At 48.2% G+C, this 13,047-nt stretch overlaps 1 protein-coding gene across 4 annotated transcripts in view; it reads left to right on the plus strand.

Moving 5' to 3' along the window:
• Nucleotides 1–13,047, plus strand: part of KHDRBS2 (KH RNA binding domain containing, signal transduction associated 2) — a 636,753-nt gene that overhangs the window by 309,171 nt on the left and 314,535 nt on the right. For all 4 annotated transcript variants that reach the window (XR_010070438.1, XR_010070437.1, XR_010070439.1 and 1 more), the window contains exon 2: nucleotides 9,852–9,979. Coding sequence is in view for 1 of the 4 variants with exons in the window: in XM_063330276.1 (XP_063186346.1) it covers nucleotides 9,852–9,979 (128 nt within the window). In the remaining 3 variants the exon portion in view is untranslated. The remainder of the gene's footprint in view (nucleotides 1–9,851; nucleotides 9,980–13,047) is intronic.

Genomic DNA, 13,047 nt, shown 5'->3' on the forward strand with positions numbered 1-13,047 from the left:
AAACTCATGACCTGCCCTGGAGATGCAACCTGCACGAAGCGGCAAAGCTGTGGAAGTGGAGCGCTCAAGAGTTGCCCCCTCTGCCTCGGGGCTGTGCTTGTGCTGCCGCAAACAGCAGGGACTGTCCCCGGGCAGAGGAGTGACACCAGAGGCATCTTTGGATGTTGCTGCTGTCAGGGCAGGGTGGTGTCTCACCTCTACACCAGGTGCAGAGAGGAACTGGGAAGGCCGGGAAGCGGTTGCTGGCCTCTCGTCAACAGCAGTCCGAGCCTGGGGTGGCGGCAGGTGAGGCCCAACACCCTGGGCCCTGCCGGTGTCCCTGTCCGGCAGATCCTCTCTGTGGCTTCAGAAGGGAGCCTGCAGGACTAGGGGTTCTTCGTCCCCTCAGCTGCAGACGTCTATCCCCGGCGGACGAGGACAGCACTGTGGGCCTTCGGGGCTGCCCCAAGCCCCAAAAGGATTGATGTCGCGGGCGTCACGACGACTCCCTGGTGACATCCCAGAGCTTTTGGGGACCACACCCAGGAGACACAAGCCGTGGCCTCGGGGAACAACAATTTCCCCGACAGCTCTCATCTCCCGCGACCGCCCCCCTGTCCAGCAGAACCCCGTTGCCGTATTTTTCATAGCAATTTGGACACCAGGTCTCAGTGTTCAGATGCAGCACCATGTTCTGTTTTAGAAATAAAGCAGCTCAAGGCATTTCTTACTCCTTGTCCGTCCTTGCAGGTGGAGGGAGGTGGTCGTTCCCCCTCTGCTTAGCACCGGTGAGGCCACAGCTGGAGTACTGTGTCCGGTGCTGGGCTGCCCGCCCAGCACAAGAGAGAGATGGACATAGTGGGGAGAGTCCTGTAAAGGTCCATCAGGATGATGAGGGGACTGGAGCACCTCTCCTGTGAGGGAGGGCTGAGAAAGCTGCCTGCAGGCAGTTCAGCCTGGAGAAGAGAAGACTTTGGGGGAAATAATTTTCAAAGCATATCAGTAGCCAAAGAGTGAGCGCAAAGAAGAGAGAGCCAGGCTCTTTTCAGGGGCGCGCAGTGGCATTGGGCACAAACCGAAACCCAGGAGGTTCCCTCTGACCATCAGGAACCCCTTTTTTACCGTGAGGGTGACTGAGCACTGGCACAGATATGCCACGCCAGGCAGCTTGTGGAGTCTCCCTCCTTGGAGATACTCCAAAGCTGTCTGGCTGCGGTCCTGGGCCACCGTCCGTAGGCGACTCTGCTTGAGCAGGGGAGCTTGGGCGAGATGACCTCCGGAGGTCCCTTCCCACCTCAACCATTGTGTGAATCTGTGCCTCAAAGCACACTTTGTGCAAGTCGAGAAAGCATAGTCGTGGAGTGACACACGGAGCGTGGGGAAGGAGGGCGACTTCAGTTAAACACAGCCATTTACTCCATTTTGTTGGGGTCTGGTAATTGGTTTATTGTATCACCTCTGTCTTTTGAGAAAGCTCCTCTTGCCACCAGTCTTACTAGAAAGTCAGAATGTTCTTGGTGCGCCGTTGTTTTCTAATGACGTTGGTAGTCTTTGGAGGTGGTCTTAAGGGTCTGTAACATGTCTTCCCACTGCGGGCATTCAACGTGAGGCTCTGTACGGGGGCAAATTTCTCCATAAGGCTTTGGGGGTTACTTTTCAAGTCTCTGAGGAGGAGGGAGAAGAAAGTAAGCATTTCAAAGGCTTGCTACCGGCCCTTAAACTTGGACTGGCATTGTGCGCGGTCCCTTTGCCATAGAGCAGAGCAATCGTAAATTGACTTCACTTCTCAGTGCCGCCTTGTGAGAAGAGTGGTAACAGGAAAAGTTCTTCTGGGGAGTATTTGGGGTGAACTGTGAGAAAAGGGGTGATGTGGAAGGACAAGAGGTTTTCTACTACGCCGCTGGCATCATTGGTAGCAGGGCAGACTGGCGAAAAAGCGCTAACATCTTCCCTTGATGGTACTGTGGAAACGCAACAGAAGGAGAAAAAGCACACCTCTATGAAATGTTCACTCCAACTTTTAATAGACAAGTGTAAGATAGAACAGTATGAGAAAACCAACACCCAAGTTTCTATCCTATTATCATCCTACCCCTAAAAGGCCTTGTAAGAGTCCCTGTAGATTTTCAGCTGCGGGACCTCCGCCGCGATTGGCTCCTGGTGGCCCGCCGTTCTGTGGAGGGAAGGCGACTTCGTCGCTGTCGGCGGTCGCTCCTTCCGGGAGAAGCTGAGACTCGCCGTTCAGGGCTGAGAGCTCGGCCCTCGTCGCGATCCCTTCTCCTTTGGTGCCCCGGCTGTGTTCGGCGGTGAGTGCTGCGGGATCTCCTCTGGGACGGGCTCCGTGTGGCCTGGCGGTCCCTGGAGGAAACCCGGCCTCCCCGCTGACGGTGCTCGCCCCTCCGCGAGGAGGCCGGGGCGTCCCGTTCAGCCCTTGGAGCTCGGCCCTCGTCACGAGCAGTGTCCTGAGCCCTGCTCTGCTGCCGTCTCCTGGTGCTCGAGGGGTCGTGCTGAGCCCTGCTGTGGCCACCACGGTGTCGCCTCGGGGTCCCGCTTCGGCCTCTGTCTGAGGCCCCGGCATGGCCCCTGCCACGGGCTCTGCTGGAGGAGCTGCGTCGCTGGCGGCCTGAGGAGTGGCGCCGCCTCCTTTCCGCAGGTCGGGCCCGAGATCTCCTCCTTCTTCCTGCCCGGCAGGCGGAGGCGTTCTCCTGCGCGATGTGGTAGACCTCGTAGTTACTGGGTCCCACCTTGCGGTAGATGTGGTGGAAAGGCTCCTGACAGATGGGGCACACAGATCTTATGCGCGCCCAGTTGAATATGCAGGGAAAACAGAAAACGTGTCTGCAGCAGGCCATGGAGCCTTGGTCGCTAATCCTGTCCAAGCATATTGGGCATTGTAGGTCCTCCGCAGCATCCGTTGCCGTGGCCTGGGGCACCTGAGTGTTGCTGGCAGCAGGGGAGGAGGTGTTGTCTTCTGGCACGTCCTCTTCCAACGCCATCTCGCACTGCAAGCAAAAGAGATACAAAACTCATGACCTGCCCTGGAGATGCAACCTGCACGAAGCGGCAAAGCTGTGGAAGTGGAGCGCTCAAGAGTTGTCCCCTCTGCCTCGGGGCTGTGCTTGTGCTGCCGCAAACAGCAGGGACTGTCCCCGGGCAGAGGAGTGACACCAGAGGCATCTTTGGATGTTGCTGCTGTCAGGGCAGGGTGGTGTCTCACCTCTACGCCAGGTGCAGAGAGGAACTGGGAAGGCCGGGAAGCGGTTGCTGGCCTCTCGTCAACAGCAGTCCGAGCCTGGGGTGGCGGCAGGTGAGGCCCAACGCCCTGGGCCCTGCCGGTGTCCCTGTCCGGCAGATCCTCTCTGTGGCTTCAGAAGGGAGCCTGCAGGACTAGGGGTTCTTCGTCCCCTCAGCTGCAGACGCCTATCCCCGGCGGACGAGGACAGCACTGTGGGCCTTCGGGGCTGCCCCACGCCCCAAAAAGATTGATGTCGCGGGCGTCACGATGACTCCCTGGTGACATCACAGAGCTTTTGGGGACCACACCCAGGAGACACAAGCCGTGGCCTCGGGGAACAACAATTTCCCCGACAGCTCTCATCTCACGCGACCGCCCCCCTGTCCAGCAGAACCCCGTTGCCGTATTTTTCATAGCAATTTGGACACCAGGTCTCAGTGTTCAGATGCAGCACTACGTTCTGTTTTAGAAATAAAGCAGCTCAAGGCATTTCTTACTCCTTGTCCGTCCTTGCAGGTGGAGGGAGGTGGTCCTTCCCCCTCTGCTTAGCACCGGTGAGGCCACAGCTGGAGTACTGTGTCCGGTGCTGGGCTGCCCGCCCAGCACAAGAGAGAGATGGACATAGTGGGGAGAGTCCTCTAAAGGTCCATCAGGATGATGAGGGGACTGGAGCACCTCTCCTGTGAGGGAGGGCTGAGAAAGCTGCCTGCAGGCAGTTCAGCCTGGAGAAGAGAAGACTTTGGGGGAAATCATTTTCAAAGCATATCAGTAGCCAAAGAGTGAGCGCAAAGAAGAGAGAGCCAGGCTCTTTTCAGGGGCGCGCAGTGGCATTGGGCACAAACCGAAACCCAGGAGGTTCCCTCTGACCATCAGGAACCCCTTTTTTACCGTGAGGGTGACTGAGCACTGGCACAGATATGCCACGCCAGGCAGCTTGTGGAGTCTCCCTCCTTGGAGATACTCCAAAGCTGTCTGGCTGCGGTCCTGGGCCACCGTCCGTAGGCGACTCTGCTTGAGCAGGGGAGCTTGGGCGAGATGACCTCCGGAGGTCCCTTCCCACCTCAACCATTGTGTGAATCTGTGCCTCAAAGCACACTTTGTGCAAGTCGAGAAAGCATAGTCGTGGAGTGACACACGGAGCGTGGGGAAGGAGGGCGACTTCAGTTAAACACAGCCATTTACTCCATTTTGTTGGGGTCTGGTAATTGGTTTATTGTATCACCTCTGTCTTTTGAGAAAGCTCCTCTTGCCACCAGTCTTACTAGAAAGTCAGAATGTTCTTGGTGCGCCGTTGTTTTCTAATGACGTTGGTAGTCTTTGGAGGTGGTCTTAAGGGTCTGTAACATGTCTTCCCACTGCGGGCATTCAACGTGAGGCTCTGTACGGGGGCAAATTTCTCCATAAGGCTTTGGGGGTTACTTTTCAAGTCTCTGAGGAGGAGGGAGAAGAAAGTAAGCATTTCAAAGGCTTGCTACCGGCCCTTAAACTTGGACTGGCATTGTGCGCGGTCCCTTTGCCATAGAGCAGAGCAATCGTAAATTGACTTCACTTCTCAGTGCCGCCTTGTGAGAAGAGTGGTAACAGGAAAAGTTCTTCTGGGGAGTATTTGGGGTGAACTGTGAGAAAAGGGGTGATGTGGAAGGACAAGAGGTTTTCTACTACGCCGCTGGCATCATTGGTAGCAGGGCAGACTGGCGAAAAAGCGCTAACATCTTCCCTTGATGGTACTGTGGAAACGCAACAGAAGGAGAAAAAGCACACCTCTATGAAATGTTCACTCCAACTTTTAATAGACAAGTGTAAGATAGAACAGTATGAGAAAACCAACACCCAAGTTTCTATCCTATTATCATCCTACCCCTAAAAGGCCTTGTAAGAGTCCCTGTAGATTTTCAGCTGCGGGACCTCCGCCGCGATTGGCTCCTGGTGGCCCGCCGTTCTGTGGAGGGAAGGCGACTTCGTCGCTGTCGGCGGTCGCTCCTTCCGGGAGAAGCTGAGACTCGCCGTTCAGGGCTGAGAGCTCGGCCCTCGTCGCGATCCCTTCTCCTTTGGTGCCCCGGCTGTGTTCGGCGGTGAGTGCTGCGGGATCTCCTCTGGGACGGGCTCCGTGTGGCCTGGCGGTCCCTGGAGGAAACCCGGCCTCCCCGCTGACGGTGCTCGCCCCTCCGCGAGGAGGCCGGGGCGTCCCGTTCAGCCCTTGGAGCTCGGCCCTCGTCACGAGCAGTGTCCTGAGCCCTGCTCTGCTGCCGTCTCCTGGTGCTCGAGGGGTCGTGCTGAGCCCTGCTGTGGCCACCACGGTGTCGCCTCGGGGTCCCGCTTCGGCCTCTGTCTGAGGCCCCGGCATGGCCCCTGCCACGGGCTCTGCTGGAGGAGCTGCGTCGCTGGCGGCCTGAGGAGTGGCGCCGCCTCCTTTCCGCAGGTCGGGCCCGAGATCTCCTCCTTCTTGCTGCCCGGCTGGCGGAGGCGTTCTCCTGCGCGATGTGGTAGACCTCGTAGTTACTGGGTCCCACCTTGCGGTAGATGTGGTGGAAAGGCTCCTGACAGATGGGGCACACAGATCTTATGCGCGCCCAGTTGAATATGCAGGGAAAACAGAAAACGTGTCTGCAGCAGGCCATGGAGCCTTGGTCGCTAATCCTGTCCAAGCATATTGGGCATTGTAGGTCCTCCGCAGCATCCGTTGCCGTGGCCTGGGGCACCTGAGTGTTGCTGGCAGCAGGGGAGGAGGTGTTGTCTTCTGCCACGTCCTCTTCCAACGCCATCTCGCACTGCAAGCAAAAGAGATACAAAACTCATGACCTGCCCTGGAGATGCAACCTGCACGAAGCGGCAAAGCTGTGGAAGTGGAGCGCTCAAGAGTTGCCCCCTCTGCCTCGGGGCTGTGCTTGTGCTGCCGCAAACAGCAGGGACTGTCCCCGGGCAGAGGAGTGACACCAGAGGCATCTTTGGATGTTGCTGCTGTCAGGGCAGGGTGGTGTCTCACCTCTACGCCAGGTGCAGAGAGGAACTGGGAAGGCCGGGAAGCGGTTGCTGGCCTCTCGTCAACAGCAGTCCGAGCCTGGGGTGGCGGCAGGTGAGGCCCAACGCCCTGGGCCCTGCCGGTGTCCCTGTCCGGCAGATCCTCTCTGTGGCTTCAGAAGGGAGCCTGCAGGACTAGGGGTTCTTCGTCCCCTCAGCTGCAGACGCCTATCCCCGGCGGACGAGGACAGCACTGTGGGCCTTCGGGGCTGCCCCACGCCCCAAAAAGATTGATGTCGCGGGCGTCACGACGACTCCCTGGTGACATCACAGAGCTTTTGGGGACCACACCCAGGAGACACAAGCCGTGGCCTCGGGGAACAACAATTTCCCCGACAGCTCTCATCTCCCGCGACTGCCCCCCTGTCCAGCAGAACCCCGTTGCCGTATTTTTCATAGCAATTTGGACACCAGGTCTCAGTGTTCAGATGCAGCACTACGTTCTGTTTTAGAAATAAAGCAGCTCAAGGCATTTCTTACTCCTTGTCCGTCCTTGCAGGTGGAGGGAGGTGGTCCTTCCCCCTCTGCTTAGCACCGGTGAGGCCACAGCTGGAGTACTGTGTCCGGTGCTGGGCTGCCCGCCCAGCACAAGAGAGAGATGGACATAGTGGGGAGAGTCCTGTAAAGGTCCATCAGGATGATGAGGGGACTGGAGCACCTCTCCTGTGAGGGAGGGCTGAGAAAGCTGCCTGCAGGCAGTTCAGCCTGGAGAAGAGAAGACTTTGGGGGAAATAATTTTCAAAGCATATCAGTAGCCAAAGAGTGAGCGCAAAGAAGAGAGAGCCAGGCTCTTTTCAGGGGCGCGCAGTGGCATGGGGCACAAACCGAAACCCAGGAGGTTCCCTCTGACCATCAGGAACCCCTTTTTTACCGTGAGGGTGACTGAGCACTGGCACAGATATGCCACGCCAGGCAGCTTGTGGAGTCTCCCTCCTTGGAGATACTCCAAAGCTGTCTGGCTGCGGTCCTGGGCCACCGTCCGTAGGCGACTCTGCTTGAGCAGGGGAGCTTGGGCGAGATGACCTCCGGAGGTCCCTTCCCACCTCAACCGTTGTGTGAATCTGTGCCTCAAAGCACACTTTGTGCAAGTCGAGAAAGCATAGTCGTGGAGTGACACACGGAGCGTGGGGAAGGAGGGCGACTTCAGTTAAACACAGCCATTTACTCCATTTTGTTGGGGTCTGGTAATTGATTTATTGTATCACCTCTGTCTTTTGAGAAAGCTCCTCTTGCCACCAGTCTTACTAGAAAGTCAGAATGTTCTTGGTGCGCCGTTGTTTTCTAATGACGTTGGTAGTCTTTGGAGGTGGTCTTAAGGGTCTGTAACATGTCTTCCCACTGCGGGCATTCAACGTGAGGCTCTGGGCATCACAGTGACTCCCTGGTGATATCTCAAACCCTTTGGGACTGAAGTGGCGCCAGGAGAGGTTTAATTTGAAAGTTTCTTTCCCAGAAGTTTTGTCAAGGATTGGAACAGGCTTCCCAAGAAAGTGGTTGAATCATCATCCGTAGAGATATTTTAAAAAAATGAGGCCGTGGTGTTTAGGTACATGGTTTAATGGTGGACCTGCCAGTGTTATCTTAACGGTTGATCTTGATCTTAAGGGTGTTTTTCGATTGAAATGATTCTAGGATCCTATGATTCTGATTTAATATATACATACAGATAGATTCACACTTTTTTCACTTGCCTTTGAGAATTACTCACTTATTAGTGTTCACAATGGATCTGTGAAATTCATTCCTTCATTTCATTACATTCCAACACAACACGTTTCCTTCCATCGTTCACCTTTGTCTCTTCCCTCTGTACCCCAAAAGCAGAAACCTTTGTATAATTGTGTCGGAGCTATCTTAAAAGAACTTCACATCTGTTTAACCTGCTTTAACTGTGTATTTTACTACAGAATATTGCTTTTTAAGCTCATGCTTAATTGATGGTTTCTCCCACTGGATGCAACATACCACATATTTTCCAGACATATTAAGATATTTTATAGAAATGAAACTTCTCTTCCTTATGCTTTTAGTTACTATTAAAATAAGTTTTTAATGTTAAATTAGGGAAGGTGTATCCCATGTGAGTTCCTTTAGGTGTGTTCTCTGAGTTGTTTCAGAAGAGCTTATAACAGTGGCGTTTGAGATCTGTCTGCTCTTGCAGGCTTTAAATAAATTATTTGATCTAGAAGATGCTGCATAAACATTTATTAACAAATTGTGATGCGGGCTGTTTCCTTACGTACATTTTTCATAATGCTTGTTTTAAGTCAAAGTGATTTGTATATGTGTTAGAGATTTCTGTCACTGTGTTACTTTTTTCCATGCTTGTTTTCTGTGCCTTGAAACTGCATGTTTCTCATAGCCACAGCTGTCCCTTTACAGCTATGATTCAATTATAATTAACTCTTTATAAGCATTGCCATTTTCTTTGCTGTTAATAATGACACTGCTGCAAATGCAGCTTTTTCAATAGTACCTGTAGTATCAGGGAGCTCTCTGGCACTGCATTAGGTATTCTTTGCAGGGTAATAAATTCAATCATTCGTTATTATCTGTTGCTTATAGAGCTGTAGGGAACAAAGAGCAAAAACCTACTCAACCTTGTCGACGCGGAAGGCTCGGACAATAACATAACGACCAATGTGATCAGGTTAATGCCAGTTTATTGCACAGATAGCTCAGTTATTATAGACGTTCTGATTCCGCATCACGTACCGACAATTTGCTGATTGGTTGCACGAGCTGTGCATGCGGTAAGCAACATATTATAATTGGCTTAAAGCATCTGTCCACGCAGACAATCACCCCTCCTATATCCTGGCTGAAGTTCTACATTTCGCAGGCTGAATTCAGCACACTTTCTCATATCTTGTTGTTCTCAGCATTTCTAACATCGCTACAATGTTTTCACATAGCCTTCAAACTAACAAAGCCTACATAGTTGTTAGCAATTCTTCGGTGCTTGGAGTGTTCACAGGATGACCCCTTTGTACTAAAAATCCTCCAACACAACCTGAATTTATTTTGGGGTTGTTTTTGTAAATTCTATCAGATGTTACACATAGCATCATTATTATGTATATTATAATTACTTACTGCATTTCTTTGATGAAGCACCTTTTTGTGCAAGTTAACTTTATTTCTTCTATTATTTTGTACAACCTTTAAATAATTCTGATGCATTTGAAATGAAACTCAGTAACAACAAGAAGTTTCTTCAGTTTTTTACTATTTTTACTGAAAGTTAGCCATTGCAATTAGAATCTGACTTAATTCTCGCAGGTCACGTGTACAAAATAGCATCAGGCTGTGATGATGTGATCCTCTCTAAAAGACTGATAGACCGATTCATAAGCCTCATCTGTTCCATCTCCCACTGAATTCATTCGGCTTCAGTTTCAGGTGGGGAAGAATTAGTGGAGGAGAACCTGTGGACTGTCGCCAGCGCTGAGAGGCAGAGGTGACAGTCCACATTTCTTCAAAGATGACAGTACATGTCACATGAGTGCGAACAGCACAGGTGTTCAGTGCACAGTCTGTATTACAGTGTGTAAGTTTAAAGTTTCTGAGGATGACAAATATGGTGTCACTGATTGCTCTCTTTTTTAATGTTTTTCAGAAATTGAAAAATTTCAGGGTTCTGAAGGCAAGAAGGAAGATGAAGAAAAGAAATACCTTGATGTGATCAGCAACAAAAACATAAAGCTGTCAGAAAGAGTTCTGATTCCTGTCAAACAGTATCCAAAGGTACTGTAACTATAGTCTAACGCTTGTTTAATCTTTCTTAATGGCATGATGAAAAAGTCATACACTTAAACATTTTTTATTGACTCTTCGTATACAGGCTTCACGTTATTAAAAAAAGCCAAACAAACTAAAAATGAAGCTCCTATTTGAATTTACCTGTTACTAGCTATTATATGTTCTAACTCCTGTCTTGGGGCTTTTCAGAAAAACTATTGAAGTGAATGAGTTGTTTGTTTTTTTTTTTACTTCAAGTAGGTTTTGTAGCTGATCCTTTGGCAAACTGTTGAGGTGTTTTCTTATAGTTGTTTTTTTCACATGTACTATCTTTTTAGAAAGTAAAAGACCAGTTAACAAAAAAATATATTCTATCAGAATAAAGAAAAAAAGTTTCAGTAACTCTGAAAAGCCAACTTAAGTGTGCTGCAGCTTCTTCGTGTAGGAGTTGGGGGATTTTCTCGAGTGTAGTAAGTTTTAAAAGATAAAGCAGCAGGGCTACTGCAGGCTATGACTTTGACAACGTTTGTCCCTGTTTATAAAATACAGATGTCTTTCTGCCACATACTTTGTTCATATTGTGTATTGTTCTCCACACTGCTACATACTATGATTAAAAAAGCATTTTTTTTTTCTTGCAAAAGAGCCCTAAATTCAGCAGCTTGGGTGAAGTTTTAGTTTTTATTTTGCATGAAAGAAGAGAATGTTTTGGGGGTTTTTTTTGTGTGTGTACAGTGTTGTATTTTATATAAACAGTTGTTCTAATAGTATTCAAATTGAAATAGTAAACATCTCCTTTTATATCTATTTTTTTTCTTGCTGATTTATTATTACATGGTATTTGGTTCACCATTAGCCTTGATTACACTCTCAGCTTTTTGCTTTATACTTTCATCAGTAAGAGCACTAAATTACAGTGAGTAAAAAGCCTGTCAAACAAAATGAGAGGTGTAAAAAAAAATAAAATTGAGATTCTATGATTCCAGCTGACATTTACCTCCTGACTAGTGAATATAAAACTGAGATAATGTAATCATCTAAATGGTAAAGACCTGAGAAATGCACATAGTGCTATAGGGAATTACTTTCTTGCTACATAGCCTGAGGTGCTTTGACTAGATTTGTGGTATTTTGTGTAAAAGCTATAGGTGACCTGAAGTTCTTAATAAGAATGTAACAGTGCTGTAACTTTATAACGGCAATGTGATAATTATTCAGAATACTATTTGATGAAGATAGTAGAATGAAAGACAAACTATTTAAAAGACAAATGTAATCTATCCAATATAGTGCATGAATATGATTAAATTAACCTTCATTTACTTTAATGAGCTTGTTATATTAATGAGTAGTAAAAAATATAAAGCATTTCTACAGGTGTTGAGCAGTGAAATAAAAAAAATCAGTGTTGTGGAAATGAAATACATATTCAGTAATGCAAAATATACTCTTGGAAAGTTTCAGTAGTTGATTTGCTAGCAATATTCCGTGCTTAGCATGGAATTATTCCCAGGACTGCAGGTAGTAACAATCCTTCAAGGACTGCATTTGCCATTTGTGTCAAACCACTGATTGCTGGGTTCTACTGTCTTATCTTTTCTTGATGAATAGTAGACACTAGGTTAATCAAAATTAGTACACAAAGTTTGCTTCAAATTGCTTTATAAATACGAAAAAAATCTAGAAATCGCATAAAAAGACCCCACGGTAATTTTATATATTTAGCTGAATATGGTAATAAGAGCAGTTGATCAGACCTGTACTTATTAACAGCTAGGGACATTGCCATATGATTTCATCTGAGAGGCATTCATATTTTAAAGAACGTTATTTTAAATTATTCATTCAGTGTTTGCTGATAAGCTTTTTTGGGAAGTGCTGGGTGTGCAGGGTTCTGTAAATCTGAATAAAGTGTCTATGAGTAATGAGTATAAAATTTTGGGAAAAAAAATCTGACTAATTAAAAAAAAAATTATGTGGTTTACAGACTCTCTATTTAGGAATGAGATCAATCCTTTAAAGACATTTGCTCTTATTTTAACTACATGTAGAAATATAAATTGCTTCAAGGGAACCCTTGGCCTAAAGGTTTACTACGGTCAGTAGGTTTAGCTGCAGTGAGGGTAGATCCCTTCAGTGACAGCTGTAGAGTCAAATGCTGCTGCATTTTAGCTTTAAGCAAAAGTTAACTGAACACAAAAGGCTTCTAGTGGCTAAAGAGCTCTTGAAGTTGCAGAATACGTATTATAAAATTGTCTCTACTCAAGTGTCTGTGGTCTGATTTCTGAAATTGCTGGTGCAGACAACAGGAAAATAAAATCAAAGACTGTGATTAGCAACAGCTGTCTTATGTTACCGGCTCTGTTAAAGATACAGGCCTCTCTCCTCTTCTGTTAAACAAGGATCTAAAAAAGAGATAAGGGTGTTACTTGATAGTTCAGCGGTGATCTTTTCTGAGATTAATTATTTTAAATCTCAGCAGCCCAAGTAAAAACAGCGTCTCATTTACACATACTCCTCTATGCAGCAGATATGGTTAATGCCCTCAAAATTTCTTCTGAAACAGTGATGCAGTGTCCTGTGTTCGTTGATCCTTTTCCCCGTCCCATACTGCCATTTTTTTTACGTTCATGATACGTGAATTACAGCTAAGGCAGACTAACAAAAATACTCAGAAGACTATTTGTTCCTGACTTTCCATTTTCCAGCTTTTGTAGCTGTTCAACTTAAAACTTGCATGAAAATACCTAGGGCTTGTATATAAAAACTTCGACATTTATCAGTTGAATGTTGTATTTTGAATATATCAAATAAGGGAAAAGAGTGGGTTATTTAAAAAAAAAAAAGAAAGAAGCTAACAGACTCTGAAATGATCTTGTTGCTGAAAATCAAAAGCCACAATTTAGAGGCTTGATGGGCAACTTTGTCATTTGCATTCCAATACCTAGTGATCAGAGAGTCTGTGTTACTGTATGGGCTTAGGGTCAAAACACCGAAACAAATGTAACTTGCACCTTCACTCATTGTCGTGAAATTTTTTCCGGAAAACCTCTGATTTTTAGTAAGCGTTTTCT

The sequence above is a fragment of the Chroicocephalus ridibundus genome, chromosome 3 (assembly GCF_963924245.1).
Source record: "Chroicocephalus ridibundus chromosome 3, bChrRid1.1, whole genome shotgun sequence".
NCBI classification, from domain to species: domain Eukaryota; kingdom Metazoa; phylum Chordata; class Aves; order Charadriiformes; family Laridae; genus Chroicocephalus; species Chroicocephalus ridibundus.